We start from the raw sequence: 23643 nt of genomic DNA, 5'->3' as shown, positions 1-23643 counted from the left end.
AGAAAATTTCAAAAAAGTAGAACCCGTTAAAAATTATTTTAAAATCTTACTAACCGAATATAGGCGATATAGTGGGGTCTATACGAAGACGTGGACCAGCATAGGCAACTTTTGTCATAAGCCATTACAACATTCAAATACTTGAGGTGATCGACACTTTGGTATTTTTTAGTGCCTACCTTGCTTTCCAAAATACTCCAGATACAGATTGGTATCCGTAGAATTTGGTGGCCATTGTGCGCTGGAAATGAAGAGAGGATCCTCATTTTGTAACCATACTTGGGCGGCGCGTGCTGAGTGCGATGGTGCTGAGACCTGTTGGAATGTCCAAGGTCTGCGGCCAAAATGTTTGCGTGCCCAAGGCTTTAATACACCCTCCATTCATTCTGATACCACGGTGTGTTAATACGAGCGGAGAGCGACCATCGGCTGTTATGGCGGCCCACACCAACACCATGGCCGGCGCTTGAGTTCTGGTGGCCAACCGAAGGTGCACAATTTCAGCTGACCTCTTTGGCATGTAAACACTATCGTTTTGTTCGTTTACAAACTGCTGGACAACGAATGTTTTCTCATAGGAGAAAGCCAAATTCGTCAGTTCACCACTTTCGGTCAAGCGAAGCAACTCTTTAGCTCTTTTGAGTCTATTTTCTTTCTATTGCGGTGTATGTTCTTGCACTTTTTGGAATTTCAATGGCTTTACTATGAGCTTTCGATTTCAATATTTGCCGAATTGAATATTGCTATATGTGCACGAGCCATTTTTCGGTCACTGGTACCTCCCGATATTCGGTATTTTGATGATTTTAGCGACATTTTTCAACGGTATTGTTTCAAATTTGTTATTTGAAGTTCAAAATGGATACTACAGCCTATGACAGGTAATTGTCTGTGCAGGTCCACGTTTTCGTATAGCCCCCATATAACGGTACCTCCCAATATTCGGTATTTTGATGATTTTAGCGTCATTATTTGCCGGAGTAGTTTCAAATTACGTATTTAGACTTCGTAATGGGAACTACAGTCTGTGACAGAAAATTGTCTGTGCAGGTCCTTCCTATATTCGGTATTTTGACGATTTTAGGTACAATACCCATCGAAAATGTTTGAGATATCGTATTTGAAGTTCGTAATGGATGCTACAGCCTGTGACATAAAATTGTCTATGCTGGTCCAGGTCTTCGAAAAGCGATATAACGGTGCCTCCCTATATACGGGATTATGATCATTTTAGCTACATTATTCACCGTTTATTTCAAGTTTCGAATTTGAATATGATAATGGCTTATGACAAACAATGCCTAGGTAGGTCCACGTCGTATAGACCCCAATATAACGAATATATTCAGTATTTTTAAAATTTTAACAGAATTTTCTAAGGATTTTTTTTTTTAAATTTCCAAATTTGTTCCAAATTTTGGAGGGTATTCAAAGTTCGGCCCGGCCGAACTTACTGCTTTTTCACTTGTTTTTGTTTCAAATCTATTATTCCTTAATAAGTATTTTTAAAAATTCATGATTTACATTGGATTTTTTTAAATACACAATTACACACCTGATAGCTCTTGATTTTTATAAATCCGCAATTATACGTTTTCTAGTTCATAATTTTTATCGACGATTTGGTTCTTTAAAAAATATTATTTAAAAAACCACGATTGTGATTCTTGAAAATTATCCTTTATAATGTCCATACTGACTGTGGTGTATTAAATAAATATTTGGTTTTTAAATCCAGGCTTGTACTCTTGTGATTCTCGAAAATTATCCTTTATAATGTCCATACTGACTGTGGTGTTTAGAATAAATATTTGTTTTTTAAATCCAGGCTGGTACTCTTGGGGCTCCTTGAAAAATATTCTTTGAAAATCCATTCTTTAGCTCTTTGGCGGATTTTTTTGAAATCCACGATTTTGATTGCTGTACCTTGAAAGTACATTCATAGAAATACCAGTTCTTTACTACCTTAGTTTTTTAAGTACTCGTAGCTATCTTTATTGGTTTTTTAACTAAAATTATTCAAAATATTCACGCAGTTAGACCTGTGGTTCTTTCTACAAATGTCTGACTCCTGGAACACAATTTTCTTCAAAACTCCCTCTAATAGTCCTTAGTATGCTACACTTCTTTTGATTAATTTCCTTAATTATCTTGTATGAAAATCAGTTACAAGTGCTGCCTGCCTGATGGTCAATTAATGAACAATTTCATAGTTTTTTTTTCTTCAAGCACATTATCTTTTTGTATTCGGTAGACCTCTACCATATGGATGGATAATAAGTAAGCATAGTCCCTTTTTCGGTCTGATGGGGAGCAATTTTCGTCTTGAAAGAAAGGATATTTTGTGAATACACAATTTTTCTTGTCAATATTAAAAATGTAATGTTACCAAATGTGTTGTTTTTCCTCTGTGGATGTAACCCCCCTCCCCGAGCTCTTTCTTTGCCATAATGGGGCATTTTCGGCTCTCTACTCCATTTTCGTGTGGTTCCCTTGAATTTCGTTAAAACGCCCCCCATTTAAGGCCTATTTTTTCGCTGATGTGTATATTTTGTGAAGGCTGATTTTTTGTTCGTTATTTTTCATGGACTCGCATTGTACAGTCCACGCGGCCTCCGAATGTAATTATAGCTTTTGGTTCGTTTTGGTTGCCATGGTTCTGCATAGCTCGTGTCCATTCGATTTCCCCTAATATGCGGCAATGTAATTGTCCTGTATTTTCTATCTATCTATTTCATTTTTTAGCGTGTCACTCGCTGCCTTCGTTTTTCGAATATGGAATATTTAATGATCAATTTATGTGTTGGATTGCCATTGGCGTTGGTGTCGGCCTGCCTGTCTGTGCCCCTCTATTGCGTTTGTTGGATATACATAACCCCCAAAATGCCACGCTATTTATTAATTCTCATGTGCATAGTTGAGCAAATTAATGGGGGGGGGGGTCCAAAGAGAGTGAAGCTCTATACCCTCCCACCTCTCAAATGTAATTGTCTTATCTGTCTGAAACTAAAAAGGCCATTTCCGATATAACATTAAGGACATTTGTGGTTAGTCTTGCAACTTACCCCCATTCCTCCAATTTAAACCCCATCCCCAACTATAACTGGAATCTCGGTGCCCAACAAAAGTTGGGGAAGTTACTATGGCCACCGGACATGGTGACCATTAAAGTTCTCTTTAAAATATCCTGTGATTGGTCAATCATTTCCGTTTGGTCAAACCCTTTTTCGATGATACAATATTGGGGCCACCTGTATGTCTATCTGTCTCATTTTCGAACTCCAACTACTGTATATGGTTGGAGTCTATCCTTGAGTCCCCAAACATGTCTAGTATTTTCTTGCCATAAATAACCGAGCCCCATTTCTTGAACTATTAGTCCTTTAGAAAACTTCTTGGAGTAGAGACCCATCGAAAAAGATCTCCATATTTTTTTTTTTTTTTCAAAAAGTACATTTTTCTGTGATAACAACCCCAATCCAATGTTTTGGATTCAAAAACAAAAATTCTAGTTTTGGAAATATCAAAAAGATTGGATTTTTTTTTTAAATAATGTGATAATTAGTGCAACTAAACGCTATAACCAAAAAAATCTACAAAAATACCAGTGTTAATTTGTTACGAACAATATTTGTTAAATGAAAGAAACTATATAATTAATTGATACCTCAAGATAATAAAAACGTAAACGACTTTATATTCCCTCAATTGAAAGAAAAAAAAACATCAAAAGAAATCTGAATAAAAAAACATTTAATTTTTTTAATTAACACCAGCAAAACGAATTCTCCATAAAAAGGTAATTTAAATTTTATCATAAAAAATAATGTGCGGAATTTAAGGGGATATCACGTAGATACATACATATTTTTAGTGGGTTAATTATTTTTGCCATGATAACCACTCTTCCGATATATCTCTTTATGAAGTTATGTCATCTTGGCGTCAAAAAATTGTACACTGTACATACTTTTATAAAAAAATCGAAACATTTCTTAAAAAAAAGTTCTGTATTGGCATTTACCTATTACACCTAAAATGACAAATCATGAAGTTACATCATAATTTCTATGAAAATTAACTTAACTCGTTCAAATTGCACTTGGACTGTACAGAACACATTTTTAATTTCACAAAATTTCAAAAAAAAAAAAAAAAATTAAAGTTATTTTGAAAAATAATCTAAATAAATTTTAATTTAAAAAAATAATAACCTATTGAACCATATTTGAAGTTTTGGAAACTGGCAGCTGGGGTTTTCCTAAAAGTATGCTTGAATTTCCAAATGTTTATTTTTCTGTATAACTTCTTGTCTTTCGATACAAAATTCATTCAATTTATACCCTCCACCATTCGGAAGGAACTTCAAAAAAAAAAAAAAAAAAAAAAAAAACCAAACCGGCCGAAAGATACCCTCAAATGAAAATCTTTCTATGGAAGATATACAAAGACCTGGTGGTGCATAAGTAATTTTTTGTCATAATTTTTTGTCGATTTAAATACGAAATTTAAAACAGTTCAGCCCGAATAAAGGGAGGAATAAAAGGTACCATTGTTAGGGGGCTTTAGAAAGACTAGGATCTGCACAGAAATTTTTCTTTCATAGGCTGTAATATCTATTACGAACTTTAAATAACAAAGTTGAAACAATTTCGTTGAATAATGTCGCTTAAAACATCAAAATACCGAAAATAGGGAGGTACCATTTTAGGGGGACTATACCAAGACGTGGACCTACATGGTCCATTTTCAATACCAAAAGTCCTGCAGACATAATATACACTTGAATAAAATTTTACCATCTACTTCATTTCTTTCGGAGGCTAGAGTGATTTCCACAGACGGACGGACATAACCAAATCGACATAGAATTTTACACTGATCAAGAATATAAATACTTTGTGGGGTCTAAAATGTATATTTCGAGGGCTTACGAACGGAATGACAAACTTAATATATAAATTATACAGGGTGAGATAAAAAACTGCAACAAAGTCAAACGCCATAATTTTTACTTTTTTTTAAATTGTATTGAATGAAAGCAAAGAATGTCGGAAATAGCATCAAATTTTTGAATAAGTTTAGATTTGTTCGAATTTTTAATGGGTCAAAATACCGAATGTTGCTCTGCGGTATTTTGGCCCATTCCCGGCGAAGCGCTTGCTTGAGGTGATCGACACTTCGGTGTTTTTTAGTGCCAACCTTGCCTTCCAAAATACACCAGACATAATAGTCCAACGGATTGGTATCCGGAGATTTTGGTGGCCATTGTGCGCTGGAAATGAAGCGAGGAACCTCAGCAGATGGTGCTAGTCCTGTCGGAATGTCTAAGATCTGCGGCCAAAATGTTTGCGTGCCCAAGGCTTTAATACAAACTCCAGAATATTATCGCGATAATACTCGGAATTTATTCTAATGCCACGGTCAATTAATACGAGTGGAAAGCGATCGTCGGCTGTTATGGCGGCCCACACTATCATCATGGCCGGCGCTTGAGTTCTAGTGTCCAACCGAAGGTGCACATTTCCAGCTGACCTCTTTGGCAAATAAACACGATCATTTTGTTTGTTTACAAACTGCTGTACAACGAATGTTTTCTCATCGGAGAAAACCAAATTCGGCAGTTCACCACTTTCGACCAAGCGAAGCGAGACGAAATATTTTTTCGCTCTAATAATAAATTTTGAAATATTTTTATTATAAAAAAAGAAAATCTAAATTAAAAGCTCAAAAAAAACATTAAACCCCGTCTGCATAAATTCCACTATCCAAAGATTGGCGAAACATGCTGAATCAATGATTCCAATTGCAAAACAAAAACCTACGCGCCTTGAATTCCTGCCCAACAAATGCTATTCTCTTTTTTTAGACACCATGGAGGGAGAGCCGTCGACAAAATACAATTTCAAAAAAACGGAAAAACAATGTGTAGGAAATTATGAACTAAATGAATTCTCTGCAAAGAATGTGGGGTGCATATATTTTTCTATTTAAATTTAATTAATTTAAAAAATGTGCATATTTAAATAAAATAATTGTTGGTGTTGTCGGCGGGTTTGTTTTTTTTTTTTTTTTGCACAATTGTTGTCATAGTTTGTTTGTGACAGCCTCCACAAAATACGGATGGCAACAATCGTTTCTGTTTTTCTTCATCGTCATGTTGCATTAAGGTGACAATATGAATGGTTCTGATGACATCCCAGTGTGTGATGATGAGTGTTTGGAGCTATAGGTGAAGAACGGAATATAGCAATGAAGAGCAGGGGTATTTGACCCCTATATGACAATTATACAAGCAGAATTTTATAATCAATAAGAAGTTTTGGTTTCTTAAGGAAAAATTTAACCTAAAACACTGGAGCTTTGACTTGCGTCTTTTAAAAAATATAGAAAATTTTTTTTAGTTTTAAATATTTTCTCCAATAAATTCAATGTCAGTGAATCTATCATCTCCGGACTCTATGTAACGACGAATAAATGAATTTTTCAAGGTAAACATACTTGATCTGCTAGCTAATATAATTATTAATACAAAGTCATTCACTGGTAAAAGGCTTGATTGCAAAATTGCAACTGATAAAATATTTTAGTCATTGCATTATGTAGATTGCCTTGTGTCATTTATTGATACTGGACAAAAAAATATTTTTTAAGAGGAGTTTACGTACCCACAAAAGGCCCGACAGATCAAATTACAGCTGATTTCAAATAGAAATCTTCGATACGAACTTTTATTTCCCACGCCACATAGTGGTAATGTATTATGTATTTGTGCATTTGTGTGTAACATGGAAAGGGAAGCGAGATCGACCTATAGTTACTTTTGAGGATCTTCATAGATTCACTTTCTGAGTCGGGTTAAGCATGTCAGTCCGTCTGTCGGCCGTCCGTCTGTCCATGTATTTTTTTTTTTTTTTTTTTTGAACAAAATGCAGGTCACATTTATTATCCGATTGAGACGACATTTTTTTCCTTGGACCAAGGACAAAGGACAAACCCTAAAAATTGGTGAAAATCGGTTCAAATAGCTCCCACATATATCTTCAACCGATTTCGGGTTAATTGTGCACCAAATGGCCAATATCAGTCTAAATGTCCCGATTTTTGTCACATGCGACCGAGAAGCAAATACATCAAATTTGGTGAAAATCGCTTCAGATATAGCGCTCCCATACACATGTTTCATAAGCACTCCACAAGAATGATATTTGGTACCAGATATCAGATTCAACCCAGAAATACCTCTGTCAAATTTTATCGCGATCTGATCTAGCTCCTATATACAGGGTGAGATGAAAAAACTACAATCAACTTCAGACTGTTGTCATTTCAAAGCCACTCGTTCGACAGCTCTTAAAATAATTCCAGTGACAGCTTATTACATTGTTTACAAGCGTACAAAAGTATTTTTACTTGTGATGGAAATCAAGCGTGATAGTGTGATTTCCTTATATTTGGCTGGTATACCACAAGTGGCTATCGTTACCGTGATACTGGTAGCGTAGACCGACGTCAAAGAACAGCAACATCAGCAGAAATGGTTCGAAAAGTAAAGAAGCGACTTTATCGAAGTCCGTGTCGCAGTGGCCGTAAAGTGGCTCGTGAGCTGAACATATCACAATATTCCATTCGGCAAATATTGAAAAATGATCTCGGGGTAAAGCCATTGAAATTCCAAAAAGGTAAGAACTTACACCGCAGCAGAAAGAAAATAGACTCAAAAGAGCTAAAGATTTGCTTCGCTTGGCCGAAAGTGGTGAACTGCCGAATTTGGTTTTCTCCGATGAAAAAACATTCGTTTCCAGCAGTTTGTAAACAAACAAAATTATCGTGTTTACTTGCCAAAGGGTCAGCTGAAAATGTGCATCTTCGGTTGGCCACCAGAACTCATGCGCCGGCTATGGTGATGGTGTGGGCCGCCATAACAGCCGATGGTCGCTCTCCGCTCGTATTAATTGACCGTGGCATCTGAATAAATGTCGACGGTGTATTAAAGCCTTTTGCCCGTAAATATTTTGGCCGCAGACCTTGGACATTCCAACAGGACTCAGCACCATCGCACTCAGTTCGCGCCACCCAAGAATGGTTAAAAAATGAGGTTCCTCGCTTCATTTCCATAGCACAATGGCCACCAAAATCTCCGAATACCAATCCGTTGGACTATTATGCCTGGAGTATTTTGGAAAGCAAGGTTGGCACTAAAAATACCAAAGTGTCGATCACCTCATGCAAGCGCTTTGGCGAGAATGGGCAGCGTGTGACGGGTTCATTGGGCGTTTGAAGGCCATCATAATTTGTGCCAAAGGTGACCAATTCAAACAAATCTAAACATATTTTAAAATTTTATGCTATTTCCGAAATTTTTTGCTTTCAATTATGGCGTTTGATTTTGTTTTATATCACCCTGCATATCCAATATAAATTTCATATTCATCTCCGGTTTCGGGTTGAGAGAAATATTTGGTTGAATATAGCAAGTTGTAAAGAGTCGCAAGTTATGACAGATAAAAGTATATAAAGGGGTTCGCAGATATATATCATCTTCACAACAGATCTCGTGTTGCAAAAATGTTAGTATGTGTGAAATTTAAAGAGAGTTGGATGGTTATTTTGCTTTCTTTCAGCGTTTTGTTTTTCAAAGTCTTTAACCCTATGTGCGGTAGGTACCAGAAGAAATGATCCTATCTCCACCATCTTTATGAATGAAATGGAATCGGATGGTAATTTCGCGTTTTATGAGCGCCATTGATATTCAAAATTTTGATCCTTAGTGTAGGAGGTACCAGATGGATTGGACCGATACATCCTATCTTCACAGCAGATCTTGTGTTAGTGGAACTAATGGGATGTGAGAAGTAGGAAGACAACCGGATCCTTATTTCGGATTTTATAATATTTTTAGTTATTTAAAAATTTGACACTTTGTGGGGGAGGTACTAAAAGCGATGGTCCGATCTCTATCATCTTTGCAACAGAACTTGCGTTGATGAAATTATTGAGATTTTCCAAGTCCGAATTCGATCTTAATATGATAATAATATACGATGTACCAAGTTTGGACCAAATCTGATACTCCCTTCGAGAGTTATCGTGCGTACCAGCCATCCAGACAGACAGACGGACGGACGGACGGACGGATATCGCTAGATCGACCCATGTCCTGAAACGGATTTGGTCCAAAAAGACATAGGGTCTAAAACCGTTATTTCGATGAGGCATGTTTTGGCCGTATCAAATGATATAGAGGGTATAGCCATATGGTTGAGGGTAATAAAATATCGTTTTGATGAATATAATCTGTGCATCTAAAAATAATTTTGCTAACCAAATAAAAAGAAAATGTCAAACGGATTTAATGCAGCTGTAGAAATGTGCATTAATATGCTATTTTATTTGCAACCAGATTTAAATTTCAAAATTTTTATTAAAAAATAAAATAAAAGATATCTATTAATAATGCCGGTAAAACAAAATGCATTCAAAGAGACACTTTGAACTTAATGTTGGGCGAATAGGTTACGGAAATTATAAAGATCATAATTTCGGGTGGAACGTTTTCATCGTAATAACCGCTGGGTTATTTCTTTAGAAACATTATTTTTACAATAGTCTAGATTTATTTACGAGAAAAAATCGTGGCGTGAAGTTATTTTCCACAAGTATTAAAAGGCTTTATTTTTACTGTAGCAAATTGTTCATCCATCCATGTTCCGATTTAGCCAAATATATATACTTCTAATAAATTAATTATATCGGTTTGTCACAGTCGAGCGTGTCAAGAGAAACTTGAAATATTTAGAAATTCCTTTAACGCAAAATGACAAATGGACTTTTAAATGGTATGCCTTGAAATATGAATATTAACAAGGATAGGACTTAAAAAAAAGAAAACAGTAGCATCCACAATATTTTAAATCAAATTTAAAATCAAATCTTAAAAAAAAAAACACATCGATTCCCGATAAATTAGCACAAATTGAGATATATTGCTAAGTGAGAATAATTAAGAAACGAGTATTGTTTAAAGCAAAATAATAAACACGTAAATTATAATTCTGCCGTTCCGGTTTAAAAATAATAATTTTACTTTATATAAGATGTCGTCTGGTGTGTTGAATAACCATATAATGATTTCAAATTTCGCATTAAAAACAAGTCCGAAGGTTCTGTTTGAAAATGTTAAATATTAACTTCCTGGAAAGAAAAGGCAAACTTCTTCTACTCAGAGAAAATAAATATTTGTTTGGGGTTACTGTGAAATGCTTCATACAGGGTGAGATAAAAAAACTGCAGCAAAGTCAAAAGCCATAATTTTTACATTTTTTTAATTATATTGAATGAAAGCAAAAAAAAATGTCGGAAATAGCATCAAATTTTAGAATAAGTTTAGATTTGTTCGATTTGGCACGAATTATGGCATTCAAACGACCAATAAAACCCCGTCACATGCTGCCCGAATATTGCTCTGCGGCATTTTGGCCCATTCCCGGTGAAGTGCTTGCTTGAGGTGATCGACACTTTGGTATTTGATAGTGCCAACCTTGCTTTCCAAAATACTCCAGACACAATAGTCCAACGGATTGGTATCCGGAGATTGTGGTGGCCATTGTGCGCTGGAAGTGAAGTGAGGAACCTCATTTTGTAACCATACTTGGGTGGCGCGTGCTGATTGCGATGGTGCTGAATCCTGTAGGAATATCCAAGGTCTGCGGCCAAAATGTTTGCGTGACCAAGGCTTTAATATAACCTTCAGAATATTTTCGCGATAATATTCGGCATTTATTCTGATGCCACGGTCGATTAATACGAGCGGGGAGCGACCATCGGCTGTTATGGCAGCACACACCATCACAATGGCCTTGAGTGAGTTCTGGGGGCCAACCGAAGGTGCACATTTTCAGCTGACCTTTTTGGCAAGTAAACACGATCATTTTGTTTGTTTGCAAACTGCTGGGCAACGAATGTTTTCTCATCGGAGAAAACCAAATTCGGCTGTTCACTACTTTCGGGCAAGCGAATCAACTCCTTAGCTCTTTTGAGTCTATTTTCTTTCTGTTGGGGGTGTAAGTTCTTGCACTTTTTGGAATTTCAATGGCTTTACCCCGAGCTCATTTTTCAACATTTGCCGAATGGAATATTGCGATATGTTCAGCTCACGAGCCATTTTTCGACCGTTTTTCTGCTGATGTTGTTGTATTCTTCCGTCCACATCCTTGACGTCGGGCTACGCTACCAGTATCACGGTAACGAGCGATGGTACGAGACACAAAAGATTTATTAGCATTTAAATGCTGGAGAGCTCTAGCCACTTGTGATTTTCTAGCCAAATATAAAAAAATTCCACTATCACGCTTGAATTCCATCACGAATAACTTTTTTTCCGGAGAATTCTCACCAAAATGCTTTTGTACGCTTGTAAACAATATAATGTGCTGTCACTGGAATAATTTTAACAGCTGTCGGACGAGTGGCTTAGAAATGACAGCAGTCTGAAGTTGATTGCAGTTTTTTCATCTCACCCTGTAAATTGTATTGTGCAGCAATTTTATAAAACCATGATTAGAAATGTATACCAATTCCATAAAATATACCGAAAACTACTCAAATAGTTTTAAGTTTTAATGTGACACAAAAAGAGTAGGTTTTGATGGGATTGCTGTCACTCTCGTCAAATAAATATGAACAGATTTCAACATTTTATGAAATTTCCAAAATTAAAATTGCATTTACCTACTGAACGAAAATTAAAAGTACTTTTGTTGGAGCACAAACACACTTACACGGAAATGAGACGGCCCACATAAATATGCCGCAGACAATAACTAAAATCCCCTTTACCTCCCTTGGCCTCCTCATTTCATATCGCTTTACTTTTGACATATTTTGAAATGAATAATCATACGTGTTTCTTTTGAAATGACCTTTCTAGGTAACAATAACAAGAAAATAAATATAAATCATTTATTTAAAAAAGTCAACCTCAATCAAACATCCAATCTTGATATTTCCCTAATGTGAACACATTAGTTGGACATGAATGGAGGAAATTAAACAAATCATAGATGGGAATGGGTTAACCTTTTGATCAGGGGCATTATATTTCTTTAATATCATTATCAGTTGATGTGGCCTGCTAAAAAAACATTTACTATTATTGATATTTTGATAATAGAATGACGAACAATTAACCATGATTAGGATTTAAATCTTAAAGATTTCGATACGAAAAGCTGTAAACATAATTACAATAAAACGATTTGTTTTTTCGAAATAAAAAATTTAAAATATTGAACTTAATTTTTTTATAATTTTAAACATATAACATTAAAATATTTTTAAAAATAAACATAAACTTAAAAAGAAAAAATGGTGGATGATTGCAATTTGTTTTCGACTTAAATAAATATAAAAATATAACTAGTTGAGAAAAACCTGAAAACTAAAAAAAAAATGAAATAGAACACGGTCGGCGTTTTATGTAAGACACCATAGTTATTTTATTGTTACATAATAGCCAGCCTTAATCACATTATTGTTGTTTTTTTTTCATAAAAACAACGTTTATTTATTAGTGGAGAAAATGGTTTGAAAAATTTCACAAAAAAACAAATTAAAAAATACAAATTGAATTAAAATTGAAATAAAAATAAAAACATATAAAACATAAACTTAAATAAATGAATAAAATTAGATGATAAAAGAAACAGTTATATAAAATTAAAATATACCCCCCAAAAAAAACAATAAAATTAAAAAAAACAACTAAGTTCAGCCGGGCCATTTTGAACTTATTTAAAAATTAAAAAAAAATCCCTAGAATAATACCTCCCGAATGACACCCCTTATGTGGGGGGCTATACGAAGACCTGACTTTCATAAGTAATTTTTTGTTATAAGCTTTAGTACCGATTCCGAATTTACGAATGCGAAATTTGAAACTATTCCGGTGATTAATGCCGCTAATATCTTTAAAATACCGAATATCGGGAGGTACCGTTATATGGGGGCTATACGAAGACCTGGATCTATATAAACATTTTTTTGTCATGTTGTAGTATCCATTACGAAACTTCAACTACGAAATTTGAAACAATTCTGGTAAAAGTTTCATTAAAATCATCAAAATATCGAATATACAGGGTGAGATGAAAAAACTGCAACCAACTTCAGATTGCTGTCATTTCTAAGCCATTCGTCCGACAGCTGTGAAAATTATTCCAGTGACAGCTCATTATAATTATTTTAGATGGAATTGAAGCGTTAGAGCACTCCAGCATTTAAATGTGAATAAATCGTTTGTGTCTCGTACCATCGAAAAATGGCTCGTGAGCTGAACATATCGCAATATTCCATTCGGCAAATATTGAAAAATGAGCTCGGGGTAAAGCCATTGAAATTTCAAAAAGTGCAAGAACTTACACCGCAACAGAAAGAAAATAGACTCAAAAGAACTAAAGAGTTGCTTCGCTTGGCCGAAAGTGGTGAACTGCCGAATTTGGTTTTCTAAGATGAGAAAACATTCGTTGTCCAGCAATTTTTAAACAAACAAAATGAACGTGCTTACTTGCCAAAGAGGTGCACCTTCGGTTGCCCACCAAATCTCAAGCGCCGGCCATAGTGATGGTGTGGGCCGCAAATAACAGGCGATGGTCGCCCTCCGCTCGTATTAATCGACCATGGCATTGAATAAATGCCGAATATTATCGCGAAAATATTCTGGAGGGTGTATTAAAGCCTTGGGAACGCAAACATTTTGGCCGCATACCTTGGACATCAACCCAAGAACAGTTAAAAAATGAGTTTCTTCGCTTCATTTCCAGCGCAGAATGGCCACCAAAATCTCCGGATACAAATCCGTTGGACTATTGTGTCTGGAGTATTTTGTAAAGCAAGGTTGGTACTAAAAAATACCAAAGTGTCGATCACCTAAATACCGCAGAGCAACATTCGGGCAGCGTGTGACGGTTTCATTGGCCGTTTGAAGACCATAATTCGTGTCAAAGGTTATCAATTCGAAAAAATCAAAGTTTTCTGTCAAAACTATTTCAACGACTTCATATGCAAATCCTAGAAACCAACAGAGACCTCAAGATCAAATTTTGGGATTTCAGCTACAAATGTATGACGTAGCATCAATAATCTAAGTATCAAATATCAGAATTGTATCTATTTTTCTTCACGTAATACCAAAATTAGTTCCACTTAGTACTTTTCGAACAGTAAAGATTTCAACGGACACCACCTCCACATCTATGTCAAATTTAATTATTTCAGCTTTATTCCTTCATCCAATACCAAATATAGTACCATTCAGCAGGTTTCGTACAATTATAGCACACATTTCCGAAACCAGCTCCAAATGTCCGGGTTACACTTGCATAGCGACCCTAATGCCAAATTTCAGATTTCAAGCACTATCTGTTCACTCAATACCAAATTGTATCAAATATGGTTATATTTAGTACTTTTCGTGCACTTGAAGTACACATTTGCAAAACTACCTCTATATCACCAGCCTACCAACAATAGGGACCCCAATACAAGATTTCAAAATTCCACTTTCATTCGTTCACCCTAAACCAAACTGTTCTAAATTTAGTAACATTTAATGCAGTTCACACACTTAGTACACATTTCCAAAACCACCTTAATATATCAACCTGATTTTCAAATACCAAGTTTTTAGCTTTATCCGTTAACATAATACCAAATGGTACCATTTTATAAGTTTAGTACCATTTAGAACTTTTCGTAGCCTTAAAGGTCGAATTTCAAAATCCTTTGGTGACTATTATTCCAGTTTGGCTAATACAAAGTGTTAAATTTTTAGTAAATTTTAGTACTTTTCGTACCTTTTAAGTACGAATTCCCAAAAACCCTACACACTTAGGCTGACGCTCGTGCAAAATTTCAAGGGTCTTGCTTCAGTTAGTCCGTCAGTTACTCTTTTTTTTTACGGGGGGAAATAAAAAAAAAAAACTGCAACAGAGTCAAACGCCATAATATTTTTTTAATTTTATTGAATAAAAGCAAAAACTGTCGGAAATAGCAAGATTTATTCACATTTAAATGCTGGAATGCTCTAACGATAGCCACTCGTGGATTTCCAGCCAAATATAAAGAAATCACACTATCACGCTTGAACGCCATCACGAATAATTTTTTTTTTGAAAATTCTCACCAAAATGCTTTTGTACGCTTGTAGACAATATAATGAGCTGTCACTGGAAATGACAGTAGTCTGAAGTTGGTTGCAGTCTTTTCATCTCACCCTGTATATATACAGATTGAAATATAGTTCTTTTTTTTTTGTAGAAAAATGTTATTTTGAGATGCTCTGGTGTTATATTTATTTATTTTGATTTAATTTTATGTAATTCATGTAATTCCCTGTAATAAAATCTAAGCTTTTCAAATCAAAAACAATTTTTCCGACTGATTTCACAATGACAGCCATTGACATTTCAAATAAATATTTCACAAACAATATCATATATTTCAATGTTGATACAAATGCTGTTGAAAAAAAAAAACTTTGCAAAATATAACGAGTTTTTAAAACAAATATTTTTTTTTTTTTTGTTAAAACTCATTTTGATGGGAATTTATTTGTCCAATTTTTATGTTGTTGTTGTTTATTGTTATTATGGTCAAATGCAATTGATGATGGTTTTTGGCTTTTGTTTTAATTTCTTGTTCTCATATATCAAACAATTAGCCATACATACGTATATACAGGGTATGTACATTCACATACTGTAGAATGTGTGTGCACATGTGTGTTTGGTATTTGAAACCTTGAATGTATTAACCCATCATCATCATCATCAGCAATGGTTGTTGGCTGGTTGGTTAAGTTGTGGCCAGGAGATCGCTGCTCTTTGTGGTATTTATAATCGTATTAAATAAAAAATAAAATATTTGTTGTTTTACAAAAAAAAAAGCATTACAATAATCTCCTCCTGCTTCACAAATATGTGAAGCAGCATCTATCTACTTCCATTCAATATCAATATTCTGTGTGTTGTTGTTTTTGTTTTCAATTTATTCATTCATTGATCTGTCAGACTGAGGACCGCCAGTCAGCCACTCAAATCACTTCACTCACTCATTCATTGCTATTCAGGTTGATAGTTTCAATTTTATATTTATTGGAGGTTTTTTTCGTCACACCACCCCACCTCCCATTCCATCTCTTTTGATATTACCCCCACCTGTATTCGGCCCATTGTGTTGGCTGGCTTATGGTTTTATTCTTCTTCTTCTATATCAACAACACAACACCTGTTGTTGTTTTATATGTTTGAACAACATCAGAAATATTTGCAAAGCAATAAAAAATTACCACAAATTGAATTAGCAATACTTGAGAAACACATTGATTTTTAACCCACAAATCGCTAAGACTCTTTACAGAGAGGACCCTAATATACAAGGGTTAAAAGCATTCCTAATCAAAAAACAAACAAAAAAATCGAAAAATCCTAAATTCAATTACTTATTTCGGACTTCTTTAGAAATAAATTTTTGTAGAAGTAAAGACCGGGTTTTCTATATTAAAAAAATTCACGTTTTTCTTTGTTGTGCAGCAGTTTGTAAACAAACAAAATGATCGTGTTTACTTGCCAAAGAGGCCTGCTGAAAATGTACACGTTCGGTTGGCCACCAGAACTCAGGCGCCGGCCATGGTGACGGTGTGGGCCGCCATAAAAGCTGATGGTCACTCTGCACCAGTATTAATCGACCGTGGCATCAGAATATATGCCGAATATTATCGCGAAAATATTCTGTAGGTTGTATTAAAGCCTTGGGCACACAAACATTTTGGCCGCAGACCTTAGATATTCCAACAGGATTCAGCACCATCGCACTCAGTACGAATGGTTGTAAAATGAGGTTCCTCGCTTCATTTCCAGCGCACAATGGCCACCAAAATCTCCGGATACCAATCCGTTGGACTATTGTGTCTGGAATGTTTTGGAAAGCAAGGTTGGACAAAAAAAAATGCCAAAGTGTCGATCACCTCAAGAAAACGCTTCGCCGGTAATAGGCCCAAATTCCGCAGAGCAACATTCGGGCAGCGTGTGATGGTTTCGTTGGCCGTTTGAAGGCCATAATTCGTGCCAAAGGTGACCAATTCGAACAAATCTGCACTTATTCTAATAATTAAAATTTATTTCCGACATTTTTTGCCTTCATTCAATAAAATTTAAAACAAAAATGTAAAAATTATGGAGTTTGACTTTATTGTAGGTTTATTTTTTTATCTCACCCTGTAGATTTACCCGGACCACAGTCCCCCTTGACGATTTTTTCTTCCTATATGTCATACCCTCTGAGAAGGCCGAGCCGAACTTCACCATTTGGAACGAATTTGGCAATTCTCAAAAACAATAAAATCCGCTAAAAATTCTGTTAAAATCTTTAAAATACCGAATGTAGCTCTTATATTAGGGTCTATACGACGGCATGGACCTGGATAGGTAGCTTTTGTCATAAACCATTACAATATTCAAATGCGAAGCTTAACAAAATCGGTGAATATATACCTAAAATCATCAATATACCAAGATGTGGACCTGCACATACAATCTCCTGTCATAGGCTGTAGCAGCCATTTCGAATTTCAAATATCAAATTTGAAACATTTCCGATGAATAAATTCGCTAAAATTATCAAAATACCGAATATCGGGAGGTACCGTTGTATGGGGGCTCTACCAAAACGTAGGTCCACGGTTTTTTTTTAATACCAAAAGTCCTGCAGACATAATATACATTTAAGTAAAATTTTATCAATCTAAAATTTTATCAATAAAATTTTATCAATAAAATTTTATCAATTAGTTCGGAATCTAGATCGATTTCCACAGACGGATAGACGGACGGACATAGCTAAATCGACATAGATTTTTATGCTGATCAAGAATATATATACTTTGTGGGGTCTAAATTGTATATTTTGAGGTGTTACAAACGGAATGACAAACTTAATATACTCTTCATACTATGGTGGAGGGTATGAAAAAGTCTCAGACCATGAGGATAATTTTTTTTCCTATAAAAAAATCTTCAGTTTACTGAGGACCGATGCTTTCCACCAAAAAAAAAAATATATTTTAAAACAAATTGTCTTTAAAATGGTGTCATGCCAAATTTCCATGTAGGAAAAGATCGATACTTTGGTATTTATTTCAAGTCAATAAAAAAATGTTCTCCTAAAACAAAATTCTCTGGTACGCTTATGGGCAACTTGTGTGCATTTAAATCGGTAAATTCACTTTTCTGTTTAATTGTTGCTGCCACTTTTTGAGTTTAGGTTGGTGCCCAGACAGCTAAACCAGCAAGGCAGTGAGCTATGCTGTTGATTGTTGGCTCAGTGGCTGGGCTGAGCTGGTGGTTTTGGCTGCTGCTGTCTGAATGTTTCAAAATCAGTTTCGACGACAACCGACCATATTATTATTTATTTTGTGTTTTTTTGCTTCTTGTTTCGTTTTTTTTTTTTGTTGTTAAATTCATTTATTACGAATTCCAAAAACAACAACTACACCCGTTTAATGTGCATTTGTTTTTTTTTCTTCATCTGAGGTTTGTTTTTGTTTCACTTTTCAGCCATTCAAAGAAATTCCAAGTTTTAGTTGTCTTGAAACACTTCAACACTACTGGCAGATTTATTGTTGGCGCTTTGCATTTCGAACACAAAATTTTGAATTTTCAATTATTTGTTTTGTTTACAAACAAATCAAGAAACCTAACAACGACGCGGCCACAAAAAAGAGGCGGGAAAGAAAGAACTCTTGTTGCGGAGAGAAATCTGTTTACATTTTCTTCTAAAGTATTTATCATGTTTTTTTTTTTCTTCGGAAATTGTTTACTTATTACTAATTTTGTGTTGGTATTTTTCATTCTTTTTCCAGAAAACATGAAAATCAAACGTGAAAATCACGATGATGGTCCCCACTCAGAGAAACGTAGCCGACACGGTGATGATCAAGTTCGCATCTTGATACCCAGTAATGTAAGTATTTGTTCGTTAACTTTTATTTTTTAAATAAATAGAAAAGTTTAATTGGCTTATTTGCCAAGTACTTACCATGGTATAAGACAAATTAGAAAATAAAATATGTGAATTTAAATGAAATAAATCTTGAACTCCATTAGGCGGTCGAGATATCTCCAGAACTGTTTAACATCTACATTTAGATCGTAACGATCGCTAAGTAAATTCGTGATAGGTTGAATTACCATGAAGACGAAGTATTTTCCAACGTAAGGTATATAAGATTCAGTCTTAAGCGCACATTTGAACTCAGGGACTTTTTACAACATTTTTAAATACAGTTAGGGTGAAATTTGACAGGCAAAACTAAACATTTTAAAATCTAGAAATTTACACCATTAACCTTCAGCCAATATACAGGGTGATATAAAAACAATGCAGCAAAGTCAAACGCCATATTTTTACATTTTGTTTTTTTAATTTTATTTAATGAAAGCAAAAAATGTCGGAAATAGCATCAAATTTTAGAATAAGTTTGGATTTGTTCGAATTGCTCACCTTTGGCACGAATTATGGCCTTCAAACGGCCAATGAAACCGTCACACGCCCATTTCCGGCGAAGTGTTTGCTTGAGGTGATCAACACTTTGGCATTTTTTAGTACCAACCTTTCTTTCCAAAATACTCCAGACACAATTATCCAACGGATTGGTATCCGGAGATTTTGGTGGCGATTGGGCGCTGGAAATGAAGCGAGGGACATCATTTTACAACCATTCTCGGGTGATGCGTGCTGAGTGCGATGGTGCTGAGTCCTGTTGGAATATCCAAGGTCTGTGGCCAAAATGTTTGCGTGCCCAAGACTTTAATACGTTCTCCAGAATATTTTCGCGAAAATATTCGGCATTAATTCTGATGCCACGGTCGATTAATACGAGTGGAGAGCGACCATCGGCTGTTATGGTGGCCCACACAATCACCATGGCCGGCGACCAACCGAAGGTGCACATTTTCAGCTGACCTCTTTGGCAAGTAAACACGATCATCATTCATTTTGTTTGTTTACAAACTGCTGGACAACGAATGTTTTCTCATCGGAGAAAACTAAATTCGGCAGTTCTAAACCACGAACCATATCTGCTTATGTTGCGTTTTCTTACGTCCACTTCCTTGACGTCGGGCTACTTTACCAGTATCACGGTAACGAGCGATGGTACGAGACACAAAAGATTTATTCACATTTAAATGCTGGAAGTGCTCTAACGATAGCCATTTGTGGTTTTCCAACCAAATATAAAGAAATCACACTACCACGCCTGTATTCCATTACGCATAACTTTTTTTTCTGGAAAATTCTAACCAAAATGCATTTTTACCCTTGTAAACAATATATTGAGCTGTCACCGGAATAATTTAAGCAGCTGTCGGACGAGGGGCTTAGAAATTATAGCAGTCTGAATTTGGTTGCAATTTTTTCATCTCACCCTGTATATTTAAACCAGAGCTCTGAAATGCCAATGTCGCTCTCTAGTCAAAGTATGGGAAAAATAAAGAAATCAAATATCCTCTATTTTTCTAGGCCACTCGAATAACTGTGAGTAGGCTTTGAAGTTTTCAAATGGGAATAAATTTGGCTCGAAATCGAACAGATTTTACTCTTTCTGAGAACTCTTAAGTTGTATCATACCATTATTATTATTATTTTTGTTGTAAGTAGGAGCAATTTTTAATCCGCAGCTGCAAACGAAACAAAAACAAATAGCGTTGTTGTTTTTTACACAAAGCCCACAGAGCCTTGGCGTTTGTACACAATCTCGTCGCGCTTCTCAAAAGATGTAGAAGGTCTTCTTCTCACACGAGACCAGAAGTTCACACAGAAGGGCGGAATGTCTTCTTCCTACAGACGACCCTAAGGTCCTCCCAGAGAAACCCCAATGGCCTTCTCATAGCAGTTTGCTACTACCTACTCACACGAACACACAAATTTCCATTTGATTTCTTTCTTAGGATACAATCTTACTCTATTCTGAAAATGTTGATACTCTCTTCTTTTTCAAATAGCAGTACTCGTTAACTAGTGTTGAACTCTGGTTTAGAGGCTGATAAGATATTCTTTTATAAAAAAGTACACCTTTATTGATTTGATACTCCAAGCAAGTATTTTTTTTGTGAAAGTTGGACTCCATGTAATTAATGGACTCCATATTCCCTTGGCCTTCAATAAATTAATTAATAAATAATAAAAAAGTAGTATCCCTAGTTTTTTTTTTTAAATTTCAATTGAGCCCTCAATTAGGAGCCCCCACTGCTATATATATTGTGTTCGTAATGGTAATACGTTCAAAAACGTTCAGCATTGAGATCTCGCCCAACATAAAGATAATTTATATATAATTTTATAACTTATATTTTTCTTTTATTTTTCAGATTGCCGGTGCTATTATAGGCAAAGGAGGCCAACACATTCAAAAAATGCGCACACAGGTATGGTAATGAAACTCCCTATCCACCTTGGTTTAGAATTCTAAGTATTTTTTTATGTATTTTCTATTTTTTCTGAAACAATGTAACCTCCTATTTACCAGTCAGATTGATTGTCCTATTTTTTCCAAAACTAATTTGTCAAAGACCACAAAAAACTTTGTGAAATTAAAAAAATCTCCCACTAAGTTAAGAGTTTAATGTCCTTTCAAGCCCTTAACGAGTCATTATTTGATGGAGAGGACTGGATCACTCGACCTTTGCGACAAGGAGTATTAATGGGTTTTATTTAGTTTTGTGGGTTATCTGTTTGCGATTTCAATTTTTCTTTCACTGTGTCTCATTATTTGCTCTTATTTAAGTGTGGTTTAATTGGTTTTAACAACAACTAAAGGGCCCTTATTTTTGGGATATCTATCCTCTTTTCTTAATACATTTATTGCTTCTGCTGGTTTAACTTCTTTTCTTTAACATTTCTGCATCTCAAAATATCTTTTCTTTACCTACTTCATCATAACATGGTATCTGTATAATCTTCCAGTTCTTTTTTTTTTGTTTTAACAACCTTTGCTGCCTTGGCTGCCCCTCCCTCTTTTTTCCTAGTCGACTGCGGGGTGTGGAGTGTTGTGTGTGGATCATCACTACTCTGCATCTTCTCGGCAAATTTTTGTTACCACGAATTCTCGTATTTTGTAGAACCATTTCAAATATTTTGTAGCTAAACTTTTAGTTAGTCCCAACTTAGTATACAATTTTGAAATGAGATCATTTTAATGCAAACAAGAACAAAAACAACCTTGACAAAAAAAAAAACGAATAAAAATAAAACAAATACCACTTGCAATTTACCATTAATTAAATGATCAATTTTTCTCTTTCTCTTTTTCTCGCCCCCCAACCACCAAAATCTCTCAAAACCATAAACCAACTAAATCCAAATGTTGTTGGTCTCTCAAATACAAATCTCAATTGTTGACCTAATCCAACAACCAAAAATTAATGGTCCCTGTCTGCCTGTGTATTACCTGTTGTGCCCGACCAAACCACCACCACCGACCAACCGCGACCGACCATGATGGAACCAAAATGATTGGTGTGGTTCTGAAATTCGATCTTCATCAACGATTTGTTTTCAATAACAAATACAATTTTATATATCCGGCCCGGTTACTTGGCCCGATTGCCTGTCTGCCCGCCAAATGATTGACCAAAAAATTAAAACTCTGACCAAATATGCCCGAAATCTAAAAAACAATCTGTCATTGAAACCTGAACTGATTCTGCGTACCAAACCAAAACCAACACCGAAAATACCAAAACACCGACCAAACAATCTACGGGTCTTCTGTTGTCTTCTTTGTGGATCTGTTTCAAAATCTGTGTCTCTGACTCTGCGCGACCCAAACAATCGATCAATCCATCCATCAACGACCGACCAATGTCTGTAACTACACCAACACCACAAAAAAATATTACCAACCAAAAACAAAAAATACCACCACCCCCCAATCAACTACAACAACAACAACCTAACTTTGTTTGTTGAGCAGTATAATGCCACTGTGTCTGTCGACGATTCCCAAGGCCCCGAACGGTAAAGATCTTACTATATAAACTCACACACACACATACATATATATTTTCTTCTTCTCTTCCTATATAAACAAATATGTCTCATCATAACTTTATTAAGCCATGAAAAAAAAAAAAAAACAAAAAACCGACAAGTATAATCCAATTTTATTAGGTCTAAAATTCACATATATTACAAGAAACAAAGAAAGGGATTACATTTTCTTTATCTAGACTTATAATGGGCTTAGTTTTAACAAGTATTATCATTGAATATAGTATATGTGTTTGTAATATGTATTCCTTGTAGACTAACCTAAGCTGAAAGATTCACTGGAAACGAAGGTAGAGTTTGAAAAATTCCCTCTGAAAAAATATGTTGCATGTCGTCAAGCATTAATCACCATTTTCATCAACTAATGCTAAAGATTGCTGGTGTTCTGGTAACTAGTTGCTTCACAAATGATGAAAATGGCACTTAAAGCTTTAATACTTTTTTCCCAAATGCCTAATTAACAACCCACAAAAATTATTATCATGGAATTTTTAATGTTAACATTAGCTTTTGCAGATTTTGAATCTCTTAAGGAAA

General features: G+C 35.2%; 1 protein-coding gene across 7 annotated transcripts in view; it reads left to right on the top strand.

The window, feature by feature from the left end:
- The window catches only part of LOC131801639 (heterogeneous nuclear ribonucleoprotein K-like), a 60106-nt gene extending 36939 nt beyond the window's left edge, over positions 1–23167 (top strand). For 3 of the 7 annotated variants that reach the window (XR_009341884.1, XR_009341888.1, XR_009341886.1), the window contains exons 2-4: positions 18917–19017; positions 21426–21482; positions 23030–23166. Coding sequence is in view for 1 of the 7 variants with exons in the window: in XM_059120505.1 (XP_058976488.1) it covers positions 13827–13893; positions 18917–19017; positions 21426–21482; positions 23030–23077 (273 nt within the window). In the remaining 6 variants the exon portion in view is untranslated. Of the gene's footprint in view, positions 1–3388; positions 3800–13316; positions 13894–14096; positions 14120–18624; positions 18835–18916; positions 19018–21425; positions 21483–23029 lie in introns of those variants that run through there. The other 4 variants (XR_009341883.1, XM_059120505.1, XR_009341887.1 and 1 more) reach the window with 4 other exon arrangements.
- The last annotated feature ends 476 nt before the right edge of the window (positions 23168–23643 follow it).

This window comes from Musca domestica, unplaced genomic scaffold, assembly GCF_030504385.1.
Source record: "Musca domestica strain aabys unplaced genomic scaffold, Musca_domestica.polishedcontigs.V.1.1 17, whole genome shotgun sequence".
NCBI lineage: Eukaryota > Metazoa > Arthropoda > Insecta > Diptera > Muscidae > Musca > Musca domestica.
This window is presented reverse-complemented; position numbering and strand designations above follow the sequence as displayed.